Source organism: Canis lupus, chromosome 37 (genome assembly GCF_048164855.1).
Source record: "Canis lupus baileyi chromosome 37, mCanLup2.hap1, whole genome shotgun sequence".
Classification (NCBI taxonomy): domain Eukaryota; kingdom Metazoa; phylum Chordata; class Mammalia; order Carnivora; family Canidae; genus Canis; species Canis lupus.
This window is the reverse complement of record NC_132874.1, coordinates 6,991,470-7,014,049: the sequence shown is the minus strand read 5'-3', so window position 1 is coordinate 7,014,049 and position 22,580 is coordinate 6,991,470. Positions and strand designations below refer to the sequence as shown.

The 22,580-nt window shown below is 37.1% G+C and overlaps 1 protein-coding gene across 9 annotated transcripts in view; it reads left to right on the top strand.

Annotated features, from left to right (window-relative positions):
- The window catches only part of CDKAL1 (CDKAL1 threonylcarbamoyladenosine tRNA methylthiotransferase), a 663,683-nt gene that overhangs the window by 371,850 nt on the left and 269,253 nt on the right, over positions 1 to 22,580 (top strand). For all 9 annotated transcript variants that reach the window (XM_072813956.1, XM_072813952.1, XM_072813953.1 and 6 more), the window contains one exon: positions 18,857 to 19,023. In XM_072813956.1, the coding sequence (XP_072670057.1) occupies positions 18,857 to 19,023 (167 nt within the window). The remainder of the gene's footprint in view (positions 1 to 18,856; positions 19,024 to 22,580) is intronic.

Below are 22,580 nucleotides of genomic sequence, written 5' to 3'. Positions count from 1 at the left end.
TAAATTGAGTTGATGAAACACCATCCTTAACAAATGAGAGTTTTTCAGTGGCTCTAAGTAGAATGAGGCTGGATTCCCCTAACTCCAAATTCCAATCTTGAGGACTCTCACTTCTTTGAGAACCTAATTTCCCTACCAATACTAAAAATGTTCCCTTAAAAATGATGGGAGAGTATTTTTACTTAATTCCAAAGAGACCACTTCTTCTGATGAATTCTTGTGATCTTTTTAGGAGCTCCTCTTAGGGGAACCCAGCCAACAGTGTTAACTTTTATTATATATACACTTGCTATGAGCCAGACCCTCTACTAGATATTTTTTGTGTTACTGGATTCAAATTATTATTGAATTTAACAGTTATGTGAAAGGGTTATTATTTATCCTCAGGTCAACTTGCCCAAAGACATTGAGTCAGAGGAGGGAGGAATCAAACCTTTGTTGGCTGAATTCAAAACTGTATAAATGGAAGACCATGCTTCCCACACTAAATCACACACACACAAAAAAAAAACCCATCCCGTGAAGCTACCATCTTTCCAAACTTATAATTAGCAGAGTAGCACTGATTGAAAGGACTTTCTTCATCTATACTGAAAGAGGGTCTTCTCCTTTCTGCACTTACATATTGACCTTACCCAGGAGAATATAGTACCATTTGCCTTGGGGCAATAAGATAATTGTTTGGTCTTTCCTTCTGGCTCTTAGAGGATTAGAATAAACAAAGGTGATGTTTATGTCAACAATATTATTTAGCCAAAAGGTGACACTGTCAGTGTGAAGGAACCTTGATGCTAGTTGACTCTAAGAAAGTGATGAGATATTTATGAACTAAAACTGGAGACTCAAAATTAAGAATGCCTCTGTAACTGTAACTTTAGCACATTTGCCTGAATGTTATAATGTATTCACTGTAAAGTCTAGAAGCCTTATAAATATATGACTGGCAGTTGCCTCAGGCAGAAATCTTTTACTGATGCAATGAGATAAAAGTAATTAAGCTACATGTAGACTGATGGGTAATTAAATCCATGTGAAGCATTTTGTAACTAATTGCTATGTTCTAATCACAGATTGCTTTCTATTTGTCAAGGTAAGTGTATATAATTACACAGACCTTATTTTCTTTAATCTGAAATCATCCCAGTTGGGTGAATATTTTTAAGCACTCTGAGTCTTAGAATATTTGGTACATTTCTTGCAAAAAGGTAATTTGCATATTTTATAATTTGAGGGCCTTTTATAGTAAAATAGCTTTTAGTGTCACAGCAATTCTGTGGTCAGTAACAATTTCTACAATCTAGATTCATTGTTCAATTTTTAATATATTTTTTTTAAATAGTAAGGCCAGTTTGTTATTTACTGAATGCCAGTAATGTTCAGGGCATTATATGTACTGTGGTACTAATCACAGTATTTTGAAAAGACCAAGGATCAATAAATGGATTTAAAATAGATTATTTCAAATGACTCTGGTAAAAGAAATAAGTAGCTTTGGGGGTGGGAGAGTCTCTGTATGGGAAAGCAGCACGGGCTGATAGGACTGTAAACTACTCGGCACATCATAGCACAGGTATCATGAGGCCATTCCTGAAATCAGGCCTGAAGGGGATTTCATCTCTTGTGAGAATTTTGGATGTAGACACCTACTCAAACTTTGTCGTTGTTTTAATACAAGTTGCCTTTGCTGCTGCATGACACTAGACAATGTGCTTATGGGACACAGGACCTGTGTCTTAATCATCCTCGTATTCTAGGTATGGTGCCTGGCAAATGGATCTCACTCGGTTAACATTTGTAGAATTATTATGAGTACTGTATTGGCCGAGAGGAAATCCATAATCATTTTCTACCTTCTCTACTTGAATAGATCTTTAAGGTATAAAGTCATTGCATTAAAAAAAAAAAAACCTGTATTTAATTCACTTTTTACATGTACTTTTTTATTAGATTAACTGTATAACATCTTTTTTTTTTTGCTAATGACTTTTAATAGCCTTGTGATTTGTAATGAATATTCTTTACCTTTAGTCTTCTCTAAGTGATAACTATTATGAGAAGTATGGTTTCCTAAGGCTACATTATATTAGTTGGTTTGTTTGTTTTTACATTATATTTGTTAGAGAGCCAGACCCTTTCCCCCCTAGTTCATCCTTCTATCTTTCCTCCAGCTGTTAAAGCTGTCCTATATGGTTTGCATACTCCTGTATGAAATCTTTAAGCTGTGCACCAGACCTTCTTCCTTACCCTCTAACCTGGAAGAGCTTGTTGGCAACCTGCCAGTGATTTGTCTTTTTCAGCTACAAATGCCATGTTGATTACTTTATACCACTGTACCTCATCACATAGTTTCTTTTTGCATTAGTGCATGTATATGTCTCACAATAAATACAGGTGTAATATGTCTTATCTTCGTTTCGTCTGAGTTTCATACCTCAAGAGTATAGAATATTCTTTGCCATTGCTAAGGCTTTTCATATATAGGCTTTTGTCTTGGTAACCAATTCTTTGCCTAAATGTTCTTCCTTTTTAACTTTTACTGTGAAATATAGACTTATGAGTGTTGCAGATCAGTACAGAGGGTTAGCATTTACCCTCATCCACTGTGCTCAAATGTGAATTTTCTTCCATGACCCTCGTACAGTGATCAATACCAGGAGACTAACATTGATAAAGTACTGCTATGTAATCTGCAGATGCTATTCAAATGTTACCCCATTGTCCCACTAAATTCCTTTTTCTTGTCCAGCATCCAGTTGAAGACCATCTGATGTGTAGTTATACTATGTCCCCTAGTCTCGCAGCCTGCCATCTGGGTCTACTTTGTCCTTCTTGGTCTTTCATAGCACTGATATTTTTGAACGGTGTGTACTAGCCATTTATTTTACAGAACCTCTCTCAATTTGAGTTTGTGTGATACTTTTGCATGATTAAATTCAGATTATGTATTTTTGGCAAGAGTACCACTTGAACTGATGATGTTGGGCACTCTTCAGGTCATCCAAGTACATCATGTTGAGATGCCTCATTACAGGTGGGGTTCATTTTTATCACTCAGTTAAGATGATGTCTGTCACATTTCTCCCCTATGAAGTTCATTATTTTTCTCAGTAAGTACCTTACAGAGATAAACTTCAAGACTATGTATGCAGTTACCTTAGTTTCTCTTCAACTAATGCCAACCAACTTTAACATGCATTCTTGCCTCCAATGATTATTGCTGTGTTGTTTGCCAAATGGTGACTTTCCTATCTTCCCTCTTATATTTAGTAATTGGAATTATATTATCAGGAAGATCTATGCTTTTTCCTTTATTTATTTATGTAAGTGTGGACTCATAGATATTTATTCTGTGCTTCAAATTCTATTACTATCATTATTTATATTATTGCTCAAATTGTCCCAGATTGGCCATTTGGCAGTGTCTCAGACAGAGTGCTCTGTTGCAGGAGATACATCAGTGAACAAAACAGATGAAAATCTGTCTTATTGTAGCTTTCATTCTAGTTGGCAGTGAGGGGGAGAGACAATATATAATAAACATAATTAGAAATAAATTATATAGTATGTTAGAACGAGATACGTCTCTCCTTTTTTCCTTTTGCCTGCTCTGCCTTCCTGCTATATTCACTGAGAAATTTTCTCTGCATGGATACTGTTGGACATCTTTAAAATAAATAGTGAATGAAAGAGACCCTCTCAGGAACCTCACCTTCATCCATAACCAGCTGAAGTCACATGAAGTAACACAAAAGAATGAGGGAATTTCCAACTGAGAATAATTTCTTTTTCACAAGAGTTTTGTAGAATATTTAAATGAACTCAGGTTTGAAGTATAAAAATGGTGTTTCCTGGAAGAGGTTGTCAAACTTGGTAGAGGTAAATTAAAGCATTTAAAAAACTTAACCAATATCTTTTAAAAAATAACAATAATTTTGCTGTAATGGGCTGAATTTGAGCCAGTGCAATTACCGCAAGTACTCTGTTTTCTTTTTAAATCATTTCTCCCTGGTTAGACAATACCACAGTAAGATGTTGTGGGAATAGAGGGAAATGTGGAGAGTTTCCTTGTAACGGTTTCATGGAAGGCTACTGGAGTGTAGTAAATATTAGCTTTTATTAAGTTGGTATGAGTGATTTGGTGATGATATTAACAGTTTTCCTCAGAGGAAAGAGTTGTGTAAATCAGACTTGGAAATTACAAGCTTTTCAAAAGTTTCCTATTCAATTCAGTCTTGACTAACAATAGATGAGTCACATATTTTACCCATTTTCTTCATTTGTTTTTCTCTAAAGTTATAAGATAAATAATGGTTTACAATTGGAGGCAAATTGTAGATCTTTGAATGTATCATGATTGGGAATGCTATATGCAGTAAAAACTACATTATTGAATATATATTTTGGTGGTGAGAATTAAAGATTCAAGTTTTTTGTGTGTTAATTTTTGAAGTAGGCTCCACACTGAGTGTGGAGCCCAGTGAGGGGCTTGAACTCAGGATCCTGAGATCAAGATGTGAGCTGAGATCAGGAGTCAGACAATTAACTAACAGACTTGCCCAGGCACCCCTAAGTATAGTTTTAAATAGACTAATGATCTTGGTATTGGTTTTAATATTGTGAACTATATAAAATGTACGAGTCAAAGATGACTTTAACATAATAACACAAAATGGTAGAATTGAGAGCTTAATGGCATATTTTATTTATTAATTCTAATATTTGGAGTTTTCATAAAATACAGCAACACAATCAAGGAGACAGAAACAAGCATAAGTAAATGAAATATAAAATATATAACGTATAACATTTTATATCTATCAGGTATTCAACTGAAGAATTTTTAGTTTCTCTTGATTATTTAGAAGAAAGTATAATTTATTAATAAAGTTCATATTCTTTCATTTCTGCATTGTAGACAATTCTATTGTCTATATAACAGTGCTGTCCAATCAAAATGTAATGTGAGCCATGTATATAATTTAAAGCTTTCTAGTAGCCATGTTAGAAAAGTAGAAAGATACAGGTGAATTTAGAAGATACTTTAATTAATCCAGTGTATGCATATGCAATTATTTCAACTTATAATGAATATTAAAATTCTTTATATTTACATTCCTTTTTCACAGAATCTTCAGCATTTGTATACATACAGCAAGAGTCAGTCTGGACTAATTATATTTTGAGCTCTCAATAGCCACAGTTGGCTGATGGCTACCATAGTAGATAGTGCAGGCTTATACTCTGAATGCATCTCATTATGTTATTTATGCATTGTTTTGGTTTTCTTCAGTCATTTCTTATTTCTAACGCTACAAAGCTTTCTTTCTTTTGAGATTTTAGTTGGTACTTGTCACGTTGCCATAATTATAGTCAGAGTTGTATAGAGGTTGTCTTTCAGTCACTTAATTGGCATAAAAAATATTACATTCAAGTTGCTTCCTTGGAAGTTAAGAGATTAATTCTTATCCATGTTCTGCTACTAGTTATTATATAACTTTGGGCAAGTCCACTTCATCTTTCTGATCTTCAGAGTCTTTGTTTATAAAGTGAAATTGATAGTCTTGCATTTTCTAACTAGACAACTATGATTTTTACAATTATCTTTGTTTGTTATTCAAATACATTGATTAATTATCCTACTATGTATTGTGCTAGGCATAGTATCCAAAACAGAAAAGATCTAGTGGGATCTGTTTTTAGTGAATTATGGTGAGTGGCCAGTTGATAGATAATGAAGAGAAAAAGTGACCTTAATTCACTCTCAAGTATAGAATTATTAAAGTCTTAATATCATACCTGGATACAAATTGGAGAGCCCTGAATGGAATAACTGGGGCAAGGGAAAACGATGAGGTCATTGGAGCTATTGGTTTGTTGTTCTCAGTGTCACCGAACAACTGTATTTTATTTTTCTTTGAAAAGTGGAATTACTGATGGTAAGAAATTAACATTGTTTTACCCCCTGTGTGGTAGTTATTTTTAAATGGCATTCACATTTTTCCCTTTGGCTATAGGAGAGTTAACATTCTATTTTTAAATACTGAATATTAGCTGTCTAGATTAGCCTCACATAGCAGAATTTAATAAAGGTCATTGCACTTAATTATGCTTATAGAACTACTTAAATTAAAAAGCCTTGACTTCACTGGTTGATTTGGCTTCTTTCAAGTGTTTTATGAAATAGAGAAAGGTGGACTTTACTAATATTTATTGAATCACAGGGACTATTACTTGTCATTCACATTTTAAAGTATTAAACATTTCCAAAATAGAGAAAAATAACATAATTAGTTAGAAGTTGAGACAGTTAAAAAATTACTAGCTGTAGCAAATTTTAACATTTTATCATACTCAATTCAGACTTTTAAAAAAATAATTAAAGATAATATTGAAGCCTCCTGTGTGTATCTTTCCATGATTCCATCAATAGTTCATTATAATTCCCATCAGTTTTTCTTTCTTCTTTTCCTATCTTCTTCTGGATTGAGTATTGTGATCCCATTTTATCTCCACTAATGCCTTGTAAGATACACCTCTGACTGATTGTGGGTTGCTCAAGGGTTCAGATATACATATTTAACTTATCACAGTCAACCTTTAAATAATATGACGTTCTCATTTAGAGCATAAGAGCCGTATAATAATTGTATACTTCTGTTTCTTCCTTCCATTTTTTTGTATTATTGTCTCTTTTTTTTTTTTTGCATATAGACTCAACAATATATTTTTGCTTTAAACAGTCAAATATATTTTGAACTGATAAAAAGTGAGAAAAATAGCTTTTATGTATACTCTCAGATTTACCAGTTTCTGGTACTGTTCTTTCCTTTGTGTATGTTCCGGTGCTTCTCTTTCCATCTGGAATTGTTTCTTTTCTGCTTAAAGATCTTTTTTTTCTTTTTTTTTTTTCTGGGTGCCTGGGTAGCTCAGTGGTTGAGCGTCTGCCTTTGGCTCAGGTCGTGATCCTGGGGTCTGGGGATCGAGTCCTGCATCAGGCTCTTAGTGAGGAGCCTGCCTCTTCCTCTGTGTATCTGCCTCTCTCTCTCTCTCCCTCTCCCCGCCGCCCCTGTCTCTCATGAATAAATAAACAAAATCTTTAAAAAAAAAAAATTTTTTTTCTTACTCTTTAGACTAATGGTCTGCTGGCAATGAATTCTCTCAACTTTATTTGTCTGCAGTCTTTATTTTGCCCTCATACTAACAGGTATTTTTAAATTTTCATTAAACACAAAATACTAGGGCAGTTTTTCAGTGTTTTGAGGCTATCTCTCCATCACATTCTGGTTTGCACAGTTGCTGACAAGAAGTTTTATTGTCATGTATTTGTGCCTGTGCCTCTGCATGTCTTCCTTACCTCCTTCACTCCCAATAGCTTTTATATTTTTCTCTTCATTACTCTTTTTTTAAAAAAAGCAATTTGTTTATAATACACTAGTGTGCTTTTCTTTATTTTTCTGAAGTTGATTGAGCTACTTGAATTTGTGGTCTATACTTTTACACAAATTTAGAAATCTTCCAGCCATTATTTCAGGGAATCTATTTATGCGTGTGTTACTTGGTTTGGTGGTGTTCTGCTCTGTTCATTCTTATTCTCTGTTCTTTCTCTCGCTTCATTTTGGATAGTTTATGTCACTAGGTCTTCAACTTAATCTCTAGAAGTTTCAATAGGGTCTTTTTCTAATACCTTCTATTTCTTTTCTCATCATATTCATATTTTCTGAGTACATGGACCACATTTACAACAGCTTTTTTAGTGTCCTTGTCTGCTAATTTCATCATTTCTGTCATTCATGACTCTTCCTATTGATTGGTGTTTCTCCTGATTATAGTCAGTGTTTCCTTTCCTGTCTGCATGTCTGATAATTTTTGTTTGGATGCTAGGCATTTTATTTGTATTTTTTTTTAAATATTTATTTATTCATGAGAGACACAGAGAGAGGCAGAGATGCAGGCAGAGGGAGAAGCAGACTCCATGCAGGGAGCCCAATGTGGGACCCGATCCTGGGTCTCCAGGATCACGCCCTGGGCCGAAGGCAGCACCAAACCGCTGAGCCACCTGGGCTGCCCTGCTAGGCATTTTAAATTTCATGTTGTTAAACATTGGATTTTGTTTTCCTTTAAAGGGTTTTGGACTTTGTTCTTTCATGGAGTTAAGTTACGTGAAATTATGTTGATCTTTTGAGGCTTTCTTTTAAGGTCTGTTAGTATAGGTCTAGAGCAGGTTTTAGTTTAACCAAATTTTTCTCAAACATTAAGGCAAATAGCCTTTTAAGGACTCCATCCAGTCAGATGTGTACTCTAAGATCTTTCTGTTGGCTTATAGGAACACAAATCATCCTTGGTCCTGCATGACTTCTAGTACTTGTGTGGCCTACTGCTTTGCTGTGATTCTTTCCCCGGCCTTGGGATTTAGTTTCCTCTTGTGGATGTCCAGATAATACTCAGATACACTAACTTCAGGGAAGCCCTCTGCTGATCTTTGGAGCTCCATCTCTGTGCAACTCTTTCGTCTGTAATATTTAAACCTGTGTACAACTGTAGCTTTCTGAGTTTCAGTCTCTTTTCAGCTAGCAAGATCACTGGACTCTGTTTGCTTTTCCCTTTTCTGCACCGTGGCCTAGAAAAATGCCTTCAGGAAATAGGATGGGTAATCATAGGACTCACCTTGTTAGCTTCTTTCAAAAATCACAGTCCTGCACTGCCTGTTATTACTTGTCTGATGATTCTTATTTCATACACATTGTCAAATTTCCTAGCTGTTTATAGTATTGTGGCAGTTCCTGTAACAGTTAATCCTTCACATATAGAAATAGTCCTCACTGTATTTCCTTTTAATACAAAAATTTGTGTTGTCATCAGGATGACCAGAGTCCACAATTTATACCAGGTATTATACATTCCTCCAGTGAAATACCCATTGGTAGAAATAATTTTGACTAACATAGCTTGGTCAAGTTATAGAGATGGTTATTGATATATATGCTATTTTACTATAATAGATGATAAAATCACCATTTATTAAATGTTTGTAGTGCTTTCTTAATAGAAATTCTAAATTGAAGAGGTAGCTGATCATTTTAAATCTTTGATATGTGGGGTATCTATCAGACCTTCCTATTCTGATGGTTCTTTTTTCCTTAAGACACAACTACCAGCATGTCTGTAGAACTTCCAAATGTTTAAATATTTTTTTTTGTCTTAGAGTTGGACCTTATTCTTTTATTATATAGGAACAGTGATCACCACCCCACCCCTACCCCATTTTTTACTTTTTATTCACCAGGAAAAAAAAAAAAATTCAGATCTCAATTACATCAAACCTAGAAATGTAGAAACCTACATCACATTTAAACACAAGAATATTTTAACCCACTTTTTGGTCAGTTGCCAAAGTGTAGTAGCTAAAAAGAGCCAAACTGACCTGAATTATGCTATTTATCAGTATAATTACTTGGTGTGTGGGTAATCGATTCTTGAGGGTGAGCCTATTTTTTTTTTAATGAAGGAAAAATTCATTTTTCCTTTACTTTTTCCTGCCTCGTAAGAAAGGATTGTATTTTATGTATTCTTATTTGTCCTTCCTTCTGAAATTGTAGTAATGGTTCAAACTCTGAAGACTGTCTAAGTTTGTGGCAAATGTTGTTTAGTGGATGTCAACTTAAATGTTGTGAAATGAGAAGCTGGGGACTCCTTAGTAATATATAGGCCCTGTAGAAGGGAGAAAAACAAGAGAAGAAATAAAAGACTGGCACTACCTCCTTTCCCTCTGGGTGCTACCAACTAAATGGCATAAATATGTTACTGGTCTCAGACTCCTTTTACTTGTTTCTATTTAATTTTGTGAGTCTGATTTCAGGCATTTTGGTCCAGTATAATAAATTTTCCCTCCAAAAAAAGAGTGAGAATTTCTTTTAGCCAGACTGGACATTGACATTATCTGTTACTCCTTTTCCTGTTTCTTCTTATATACCAAGTATAGTGAATTTGAGAATTCTGAAATGGCACCGAATATTCATGAGCTTAAACACGAAAATATCTTAAAACATGGAGTTATTGAGAGCTTTCACTAGCAAGTATAATATACAACTTGCATATTCATTGCCTATGACAGTGAATAGGTTATCAACATGTAATGTTTGTTCCTTTAGCTCTGCTCTATGATCTTAAACCTCTTAACAACTTACACCACCACTGGCTCCCATCTTATAATTCTTTTTCACCACAAATACCTCTCTTCCACCACTTCACCCCACCCATACTGACCTCCTTGTGGTTGCTTGGGAACAATAAACATGCTGATGCTGGATCTTATATTCCCTCTGCTGCAAGCATTCTTCCTTCAGCTGAATGCACATGGTGTACTTACTGCCTTGGTTCATTCAGGTTTCATGTCATCCTAAGTCTTCCTCGACTACTTCTTGTCAAAAACAACAGCGTCCTGACCCAACCACTTTATCACTCATTCTTTATCCTACTTTTAAACATTTTAAAGCACTTACTTACACCTGATAAAATATTATTCATCTTTTATTTTATTGTATCTCTCATGTGAACAAATTTCATTAAGATCTTACGGGATCCCTGGGTGGCGCAGCGGTTTAGCGCCTGCCTTTGGCCCAGGGCACAGTCCTGGAGACCCGGGATTGAGTCCCACGTCGGGCTCCCAGTACATGGAGCCTGCTTCTCCCTCTGCCTGTGTCTCTGTCTCTGTCTCTGTCTCTCTCTGTCTCTCTCTCTCTCTGTGACTATCATAAATAAATAAAAAAAATTTAAAAAAAAAGAAAAAAAAAAAGATCTTACACAGTTGGGCACCTGGGTGGCTCAGTGGTTGAGCATCTACCCTCGGCTCAGGTCATGATCCTGGGGTCTTGGGATCAAGGACTCCCCACAGGGAGCCTGCCTCCCTCTGCCTTTGTCTCTGCTGCTTTCTGCACATCTGTCATGAATAAATAAATAAAATATTTTTTTAAAAAAACAAGATCTTATACAATGTCCAGCACATTATACTACCCAACAAATACTTGCTAGATGAAGATTGAGCAATGAATAAATGAATGGACAGTGTTTTATTTGTATTAGGACACCTAAACTATCAACCTAGTATACCTCCAAAATGAATATAAGAATGTGATAGAAAATAGAAAGCTATATCTGCTGTTTAAGTACCTGAAATTACTCATTTATAAGTTTGATATCCAAAGTCCAATTTCCCCAATGATAACTACAGAATTTCAGGTCCTGTTTGTATAGGTGAACTACAGAATTTCAGGTCTGTGGTGGTGTTCACATTTGAGAAAGACCTTTAGGACCATAAAATATCAGTTCTAAAAATATTCTGTCCTTTTAAAATTTAAGTTTTGGGGACGCCTGGGTGGCTCAGCAGTTGAGCGTCTCCCTTCGGCTCAGGGCTCAATCCTGGGATCTGGCATCAAGTCCCGCATCGAACTCCCTGTAGGAAGCCTGCTTCTCCCTCTGCTGGTCTCTGCCTCACTCTGTGTGTGTGTGTCTCATGAATAAATAAATCTTTTAAAAATAAATAAATAAGTAAAATTTAAGTTCTGTTTGTCCTTCGTTCTGTGGATTCATTCACCCAAATAATGCAAAATGGTTTGCTTCACACTCTAACCCATTCCTTAACTAGGTCTTGGAATCTAGAGGAATTTTTACCCATCACCACTATCAGTTGATACTAATTCCTTTCTGAGCACAAGATACTGTGTTGTAGGCATCATGTTCTTCTTTTCCTCTTCCTACTTCCTTTTATATCTGTGTTGTTGGGACATCTTGGTGTTTTAAAGACCGTATTATAACCTCTCTCCTTGTATCCCTCTAAAATACCATTCATCGACACTGATGTCTGTATCCTCTCTAGGAGTATTAGAAAAGCCCATATATGGGATAAAACACACTGTTTTATGGATTTTATAGGATTAAGAGGATAAACTTAATCTGCCTCATTGAGGCTTATTGCTGATTTTGGAGGCTAGGGAGTCAGATGCCTGGTTTTCTGTAAGTGTGTCATCCTTTTGTGGTGTTTAGTTTGTTTTTAACTTTCCATTATTTCCAGATTCTTGTAGGAGCATGAAAATAAACGGTATTCTTTCTGATTATGACCTTTCAAAAGAAATAAACAGGTTGCTTTTGCTTAGTGACAACACAATCAATTTATGTCAACAACTTCTTTTCTGTGTAGCACTGCAAATACTCTGTTAACTCTTCCTATTAAAGCAATAAAAAAGATAATTTTAAAATTTAATTGATCTATCTGAACTTACCTGTAAGTGGAAAATCGTACTTTTTTTTTTTAACAAATTTTTATTTATTTATGATAGTCACACGCACAGAGAGAGAGAGAGAGACAAAGACACAGGCAGAGGGAGAAGCAGGCTCCATGCAGGGAGCCCGACATGGGAGTCGATCCAGGGTCTCCAGGATCACGCCCTGGGCCAAAGGCAGGCGCCAAACCACTGCGCCACCCAGGGATCCCGGAAAATCGTACTTTTAAGTAAAAAAGAAAAAAACAAAAAAACGAAAACAGTTTGTATTCACTTGCTGTGCTGTCCAGCTATCACTATAGATAATAGGCAAGACAGCTAATCTTCTGTAAAGTTTAAGAGGCCATGCAACACACTTGGCCACATTCAAGCTGCATTTCCATATTGTCTAAAGGAAATTTAATTTGGTATTTCCTCACTGCCTAATACAGAACCTAGTGTACTCCTGTGCACACACCCTATGTACTATGTATGTAGATGAAACCAGAATTTATTGAGTGTTTCCTATGTGCTATATGCAATGTAGTAGGTCCTAGGCATATATATATTAGCAAGGTTTTGTCAGGCACCTCTGCCGGTTGATGCCTACGTCCTATCAGAGGAAAGAAACAAACCACTAAGTATATAATGCACTGTGATACAAAATTTTGCACAAGATGCTTGGGAGCACAGGAGAACATCTGAATTAGTTTGAGTGGTCAAGAAAATTTCCCATAAGATTATATTCATTATGCAAAGACGAGTGGAAGACATTTTAGAAAGAGGGAACAGCATATGCTAAAGCACAGAGGCCTGAGCTGCAGGACTTGTACAAAGAAATACAAGTAATTCAGTTTTTTGGTTTTTTTTTTTTTTAATGAACAAACTTTTAATATAGTTCAGCTATGTAAAATACTGTACACTGTAAAAGGTCTAGAAAACTAGACCTTCAAGCCATTCTTTTTTTTTAAGATTTTATTTATTCATGAGAAACGCAGAGAGAGAGAGAGAGAGAGAGAGAGAGAGAGAGAGGCAGAGAAGCAGGCAGAGAGAGAAGCAGGCTCCATGCTGGGAGCCCGACGTGGGACTCGGGACTCGATCCTGGGTCTCCAGGAACACGCCCTGGGCTGAAGGCAGGCACTAAACCACTGAGCCACCCAGGCTGCCCTCAAATCATGTTTTGAAAAAGCCATTAAGCTTAATTGAAAACCCAAGTGTAGAGTACAAAACAGCAGCAAGGGCCATGGTGATCCCACAGCATCTAGCTCCCAAGTCCTTCATGCAGGGCTATAGCCATAGTCAGTGGAGATGTCACACTGATGTGTTGTGTGGACACAGGCATGTCCAACCCAGGGATGGGGGTGCTGCATTGGGTCCCGTTGTCACCGGGGGATCCTTGAACTGGAACTGGAATACAGTGAGAGTGTTGTCCAATGTTGGCTTTGCCAAGAGTAGTGATTGTATTGTGATTATGAGGGAGAATGTTCTTGGTCTTAGAAGGTACATGCTGACATATACAGATCTGAAGTGCCACACTGTCTGCAACTAATTTTCAAGGAAAAACCAAACAAACAAACAAAAAATCATATGTGTTTGTCCATTTGGAGAGAGAGCAAGCAAAAGGGTGGGGAAAGAGAGAGAGCTCACAAATGTGGCAAAATTTTGTTGGGGAGTCTGAGTGAAGAAGGTATGGGCATTAGGTGTACAACTCTGGAAACTTTTTTGTAAATGAAACATTGTTCAAAGTAAAAAGAGAAAAAAAAAACACCTTCATGTCTCTGATAACTGTTGTTAGCTCCCAAAAGTAGTATAAACAATGATATAGTTGAAGAATTAGGTAATTAATACTTGTCTTTGATGGTGGCCTATTAATTGGATCTTTATTAGTGGTGCATATCGTTATTCTATGAAGAATAGCCATGGTTGGTCCTGTTATGATGGTATCCTTAATAATATTGTCATTTCAGGTTTTTTTTTTAAGTTGGAAAAAGTTTTTTATAAAACTCTTGAGCATCCAATGATAGGATTAGAAGGGCCCAAAGAAGTTATATTGTCTCACTATTAAGTGGATAGACTAATTAGATGGAGAGCTATGTATATTATTACTTAAAAACATCACCATTGAAGAAGTTTCTATGACTCTTCAAATGCCTAATCAGAGGGTCATATTTATTTGTGAATTTTCTAAGTTTTTTTTAAAAAAAAAAAAGAACCCATAAAAATCTAATTAATATTCCCTTGTCACCCTTAAAAGAGAGCATCAGGAATGAAAAGCAGAGAATTGAATGCATATTAAATAAATACAATATAATGCATGTTTAATTCATATTCCTTATTGGCCTTTGAGGGAAATGGAGATTGAATGCCAGAATTGGGGAAGGAAGAGGGGCTAGGCCCCAGAGAAGGAAGGGAAGACAAGGCTAATGATGGGGAAACAAGACAGCAGGAGAAGGGGAGAATAAGCATGTTCTGAGGAAGAAAGACCTACCAGATTTTGAGATGCCTTTTTTTTTTTTTAATTCTATGTCACAAATAAAGATTTTCTGGCTGTCTGGTGCTCCTTAACTTCCGATCCCATATAATCATTGTTTACAGTTTCCCTGTTTTTGTAATCCTCACTTCTAGAGACTCTACTCCCAGTGGAAACAGTGAAACACCTTAGTATGGTAGAAATTTTCCAAATGGTAAAAAGCAAGTCTGCTGGAGGGGAAAAAAAAAAAAATATCCCTTCTCTGATTAGCTGAAGTCAGTTTTCACCCACATGCTCCGTTTATTACAGTGAAGCCCCCACATAGGACAAGTTACAGTGAGTCATGATCTTTTGAAATTGAGTTTTGGCAAAGTTTGATTTTTCAAAAAGGGATTTTCTTTGTTGTGGGACTCTTTTATTTGAGGATATTATCTTTCTTTTATTGTTAACCTTTTATGTCTCCTCCTTTTTCTGTCCTCTGTCATCTCAGATTACTATGGAGCAGAGATCTGAATCCAGCTGTGGATGTGGTTCTGTTTCAGGGGGAAAAGCACTGTGTGTTTCAGCTTTAGGCTGATCCATAATTACTTGGATAAAATGGTAATGGGGTCTAATAACCAAACTTTTCAAAGGATTTTTCCCTGGCAAGGTGCATTTCATTTCTTCCTAGTGTTTGTTCTTCTTTTCACCGGAACGAATAACAGCAAAAGGATGAGAGATGATCTGATGAACCTAATGCTCATTAGGAAAGGCAACTGGAACAATTTCAGGAACACGAACAAAAACTCAGTTGGATGAACAGTTATAGGAAAAAGTAAAAATCTCTCCTCGAATGCTTATAAAAAACTAATTTCTGCCTCCCACTTTCCCACCTCCTGCCTTTTTTTTTTTTTTTTTTTTGCAGCCCTGGGAGTTTTTACTGGGCATTCACTCCTCTTATCTCCACTCTTCCTGCCGGCGTCTCTTTTTTATTTACGTGCATTTGTTTTCCTGACACATTTTCATCAACGTCCACGTTAGAGTGCAGACTGGGCCTATCTCATGTTGGCTGACATCATCCTTACTTGGAGCCAACCCCGCTCTCCTGACTCTCATTCTGGTTTCCAAGGTTGTGTTCCCCAGTACCCACCCCCTCTGCCTCTGCACTCCTGCTAGGGACGTCTGTGCAGTTCCCAGGCTGTCTGCTAATGTCCCCCTTGCCAGTGCCTGGATGACAGCCAGAGTTAGCTCCCAGAAGCTTAATGATGAATCCATGTCTGTCATGAGCTGGAATTGATGCAGGGCACATAGTAGGTAGGGGCTTAATAAATGTTTGATAGACCAATAAAGAAATGAATGTGCAAAGGAATATAGCTCATAACTGAAGTCCTTAAGGAATGAAGCTGTTTAGGCAAACCCTTCTGTCCATAAGTATCGCCAATTAAGTGTGCAGCTAGAAGCATGCCCGGGTCTCCATTAGTGATCACAGACTGGAGCATTCACTTTCCCTCGTGAATTCATATGCAAGCTGACCTGATAGGAACTGCTTGCACAGCCAATAATCACAAGACTTCCCGGAGAAAAGGATGTCAGGACAGGGTTTCTGCGTTTAGCTTCACCTTTATTAGGAAATGGCTTTCTCTATCCTGATGATTGGAAGGCTCAGAACTCCGTACAATTCTGGAAATAGAACGCTGCAAAAATCTGACTTTCTCACGTTGATGAAGAGCATCATCAGCTTTGACAAATTCTGGATTGAATTGGCAAGGCACAATTCTCCGAAAGTCCAGGGATTTTCACATTTTGCGCATATTCTCTCATTTCATTGTGTTTTAAGCCAGGTTGCTATTATACAGAGCATTTTAGCGGCCTTGATCTTGGAGACATCAAGACCATTATTCCTGTTGTTGCTGATTTAGTGTTACAGCTGCTTCCTCTTTATGTGATTTAATTTGAAGTTTCAGCCCACCAGGGGGCTATTGGTCCCCACCTATGCAGCTTTAAGAGCTGGCTGCTGTTTTCTGCATGGATGTTATTTCCATTCCTATTCATAGTGATTTTTTTCCCCTTTCTATATTCATCGAGCAACAGCAAGGCACTGTTCCAGGAACTCGTTCTCTCTACATAAGGCGTAACATGGAACCATTTGGATGGAAAAATTATAAATTAAAATTATTCTGTTCATTTTAAAATATTCATATTGTGTTGCTCAAGTGCCAGTAACTGGAAAATCATGGATAATGTCCTGTTTTTATAACCTCTTTCAGAGTGTTTTAAAATCTGTATATGTTGTTACTTAGCCATCTCCTTTCCTGGAATGGATTTTGTGATAAGATTAAAAACAAACCAAAAAAATAAAATAAAATAAAAGTTGTAGGAGTCCAGTGTCTGATGGCATATGTAATATTAAAATAAAGATGATACCACTAATTGCCACCCTTCTTTTTAAAATAGAAAAATATTTACTCCATGTACAGAGAATATTTATACATCTGTCAGACTACAAAGGTAACCTATGAACATGGCAGACTGTTTCTTTTGACAAGAAAAGTTTTTATTAAATGATTAAAACTAAGCAAATGTTTATTGGTTTCTGGAACTACATATTTAATTTAAATAAGGAAAACCCATACATTCATAGCACTACTGATTTGCAAATGCTGAAAACATCTCCAACTTTTTAAATAGAGCTAGGTTTTTTTAATACCTCCTGTTCTCTCTGCTAAGTTATTGATTTTTTAATTTCAGAAAACTAAAATTTTATTTCTATCCTTGTATTTTCTGTGTTGTGTGGGTGTGTGTGAGGAGGTGCAGGTCTCAGAAAGATAGACAAATAGGGTAAAGTGAAGCATGTTGTTACATGGTTTGGCTGGTATTTGGTAAAGTAAATATATCTCTTATTCTAGAGGAAATAATAGTTATTGGAAATCTCAACTTCATGTACATTTTTCCCCCCTCTGTGGAATGCATCAGAGTGAGGATCCTTACTTTTCCTGCTTCTCTTTTCTATAAGTTTTTAAGTTTATATTCACATAAAAGCCATGTGTTTTATTTGTTGTCTCTCTTGGCTAGGAATATTTAAATGTATTTTTAAAATTCTTCTCTTCCATCAACTAAAGACAATTTAAAATTTGAAGACTCTTTCAAGAAATGTATACTTTTGGGTCAGGCTGTCATCTTTGTGGGCCTTGCGAGTGTGCTGACGTTCTGCTGAAGCAACAAATCACTTTTTTAGCATGAACAAATTTCACAGGGCTGTTTGATTGTTGGTCTTAGCTTTGTGTGAATCATTTGGCCTTTTAAAATAAGCTAATCCTTTAATCGAATATGCTTTCAGAAAGGTTCTGAAAACCTGGGTGGCTCTTGCTAACTCTGTTTTATTCAGTTCAGTTAAATGGTACTAGGTTATTCAGAAGTATTTCTTTTTGATTTTTGGAAGGATGTTATTGCAGGCCATAATATTTGAAGTCAGGATTCTTTATAACAATAACAACAAAACATACATACATTCTCCTGAAGTCTGATTGATGGAAAATAGGATGCAAGCTGTCAGTAAACAGGTTCTTTGACACAAATACTTAGTTTATACAGCAACCGACTTCTGTGAACGCAGCAGTACAGAGCACTCTATTCTTAATTGAATAAAGAAAACAAATTAGAATAGTTACTGCAGGAGAAATGGGTGCCTCATAATTAATAATTTGCAAATTTAACCTTAACTACACTTGACATTTTTCTTTGGGTTGGTGACAGACTGATTAGTGAGTTAACTCCTGATAGTCCCTATTCTGCAGAGTGACTGTTCCAAGGCTTGTGGTGCTTCATAAAATCGGTATTCATTGTGATGGGATTGTAGCTTTAGTCCTGATCAAAGTGCTGTGGAGGAAGCATGGTTGAACTGATTGGCTGTGAATGTTAATCACTCCATAGGACGCACTGATAATTTACAGCATTGTTGTAACTCTCTGGTGTTCATGAAATGAACTTAATAACCCAGTGCCACCATGGGATAAGCTGCTTTTTCTCTGCAATTGAATACCCAGACTGCCTGCATAATGGTGTTGAGTAATACTGCATTAAAAAGAGTGAGCAGCTGTATGATGAAGGAAACAGCTCTGCAACAGATTTGTTAATTATCTCCTTTGATTCACAGAGGGTGTTTGTGAGATATGGTTGACCAGTGAAGACACAGGGGCTTATGGCAGAGACATTGGCACCAATCTCCCTGCACTGCTGTGGAAACTGGTTGAAGTGATTCCTGAGGGAGCAATGCTAAGGCTTGGCATGACAAATCCACCCTATATTTTAGAGCATCTGGAGGTAAGGAAAAAAGCACCCCATTTCCCTGCTGACACAGATGTGAACCAATCCAGACAATGTGGCAGCCTCAGCGTCATCACATGGTTATATTTAAAACTTATTTATTTATTTATTTATTTATTTATTTATTTATTTATTTATTTATTTTTGGTGGTCCCACGTTACCAAGAATTAGTGGAGAATTTCAAATCATCTTCTTTGTCAGTCTGCACATCTTGTTTTTGCTTGCACTCCATTAATTAATGTTGCTTGGATTTTTCAGCACTTGCCATCTTGTCACAGTTCTTTGTTTCTTCTTTGCAGCACCTTAGACTCCCATTGCATAAATTTGCCTCGATTCCTCCACTTAGGACCCTGGTCTAGTCTAGTTCACGTGTGCCAAGACATTGCATTAATTTTGCAACCATACGTGAGCATGTTAACTGCTGTTAGCCCTGTCAGTGAGGATATTGGGCTGCAAGTTTGAGGATGTTTCACACCTCCTCCCTTTGTCTGGGGATAGTTAGGGGCAAAATGAGATCCCGGAGAGACAGAACTTGGTATTCTTTTCCTTGATTCTCTTGTGGTCACTGTGAAAACAAAGGGGTTGTGGTGATGGGAGATGCCTGGTCTTATTTGTATTCCTTCCCCAGGTCAGCTGCCTCCCCTCAAGGGGCTTACCATGAAACAAGAAAAACAGACACACGTACCAGTGTGATGTGATGACACATGCCACAGTGAATATAAGCAAGAAATCCAGACAGGCGAGCAACCATTTAAATGAAAAAAATGCATGCTGGGATCCATGACTCCTATTTGAGGAATAAAATAATTACATTGGACCTGTAGTCATGGATAAGAAATCTAATAACTGCTGTTGGAAAACCATGTGCAAAGTATAGAAATAAGTTGCTTATGTTTATATCAGTTATGTTCTTTGTAGTCAGTTTGTGCAGGAAAAAAAATTCCAAAATCTAAAAGCGAGTATAGTTGCTAAAATTTAGCGCGCAAATCCCATGAATCATCAACAATGCAAAGATTGTTTCTGCTAATTTGATCAGAAGCCTGTACTTGGAGTTGGGCAGAAAAGCCTCCCTACCATCAGCGATGTATTGTAGAAATTATGAAAACAGATTTGGTAGCAATCTGATTGGTAATTATAAATATACAGTGAAGAGATAGAGCAATTTCAGTTTTCACAGATTCCTTGCCAGATCTTTTTAGTAAAGATCTATGATTGATGAGTTAACTTTGGTACTTTGGACAGTGTGGGACAGTTAAGATTTGCCTTAAAAATAAGTTGCAGGTATGTCTGTTTATACATAATCCTTTGACCCAACACTTGAAAATAGCAAGTGTAAAAATAAAATATTCTAAGAGCTCTAGTAGTTTTCTGCGTTTGAAGTAAATGCACAAGGTATGCACCAGGCGATATGCTAGATACGTGGTTTGAAAAAACCTCATTGAGGATCAAGGAAGCCATAATAGCTAGAATCAGCACAGCTCAAGGTAGGGGGTGAACATAAGGGGGAAAATCATCATAGGCTCTGAGATGACTGAATAAAGTACCTCTTGGAATAAATTCAGCACTTCAATTAATTGCAAGGTTGCAGAAACGCATGCTACATTTATCGCAGATCCTACTGCTCAGTATCTAAAGTAGTTGACCTCCAAGTAGATACTCCAGGAAAGCTTCTAAAAATCAACAGAAGTTGCTAAACATAGCTTTACAGTTTACCTGGAAAAACACCAGGTGTTTGGTTCTCAGATTGTGGTTGGAGTGATAACAAGTTCTTACTGTCATGATGTTATCCTTCAACAATTCTTGCCATCAGATAATCTGTAATGGTGGCCTTCCCTCCTCCACTGTGGTCTTTTACAAGGCAGGGACCTTATCCTATCCATATCTGGATGGACCCTACCCAATGGTAGTTCCATAACTGAGGGAATAAAGAATGAAAAAAGGAAGGGCCTTCTTCAAAAAATAAATTATACAGCCCACTCAATAACCGTGAACTTTTAAGTCTTAAGAGTCTGGTCAGAAGAGGCCAAAGAAGACGACAGAGTAAATGAACTGCAGGGGTGAGAGTTTGCCCCAAAGAAAGCCACTCAGTCCCCTGCACTTGATAAGTGGGGAGCAATCCAGGCCTGCTGTACCACACCAGGGGAGAAGGCAATCCAAAGGAAGACAGAGCAAATGAAACAGGCAGACAGCTGTGTGCAAAAGTAAAAGACTCGCGCCATCAGACGGTAGGAGTTTGCAGAGTCTTCCTTTGACGCTTTGGCAAGACCTTTACACCTTGGCCTTGGCAGTTCTTTTCCTCCTCTGAGTGGAAGAGCCCAGAGCTTACAGTGTTCCCCAAACACATCAGTCATCTTGTCACAGGAAAGGGAACTGAGCTGCAGAGGCTCCCCTGGCTCCCCAGTGGAAGCAGGACATTAGGGAAGGGAGCCCAAACCTAGTGAGCCTCAGCCTGTACCCCTCAATACATTGCACGTCCCCATATTCCTCTCACTAAGCTTCAGGCACTCGACTGAAATTACCTGATTTATCTAAAGAGTGCTAGAGAGAGTTCCCCAACGAGAAAAAAAGAAAACTGGAGAAAAAAAAATCAAAACAGAACAAAAAGAACACCAGTGAATGACAGATGGTGATGTCTTCTAAAACTGTAGGGATAGAAGGCACCCACTCTTGAAATAACTACTCTGATACTTTAATACCCTCACAGAGGGGTTCCTCGAGAATTATATTGATAGGACCATGCCTTCTTAGGTTTCTGGAAGATGCCGCATGCATCAGACTTTAATTATAGAGCACTTTACTGCACTCTTTCTCTTCCCCTTTGTTCTGTTTACTTCACATTCACCTACCGCTCATGATCTTTCTTAAAAATCCTTTTACCAGCTTGCTTGCTTGCTTCCTTGTTCATGTATGTATATATGTATTTGAACAGTTTAAAGGGGAATTTTTTTTTTTGAGAGAGAGAGAGAGAATGAGAGAGAGAGAGAGAAAGAGAGCAGTGGGGAGCACAGAGGGAGAGAAAGAATCTCAAACAGGCTGATGCCCAGCACGGAGCCTGACACAATGATGCTCCATCTTGCAACCCTGAGATCATGACCTGAGCTGAAATCAAGAGTTAGACACTTAACCAACTGAGCCACCCAGGTGTCCAACAAAGGGGAAACCATTTAAAGGGAAATTTCAGAGTATCTGTCATATTTAAAAATACCATGTGGAAAAATAGATCCGTTGATACTACTTTTTATTAAATCTCCATAGGAACAGAAGATGCATATTTCAATTAACATAGGATGCACTTTTAAGGTTTTATCAAGAGTCTAGGGGCACCTGGCTGGCTCAGTCAATGGAGCATGTGATTCCTGATCTCGGGGTCATGAGTTCAAGCCCCACACTGGGCATAGAGCCTACTTTAAAAAAAGAGTCTAACATTATGTGTGGCACTTTATATAGTAGACCTTGATTAAATGTGTAGTGAATAAAAAGGGTGGGGGGAGAATTCTTAATCTTTAACAGTCAGGCAAGTAGTCAAATGTTGTTTGGAACATCTACAAACCCT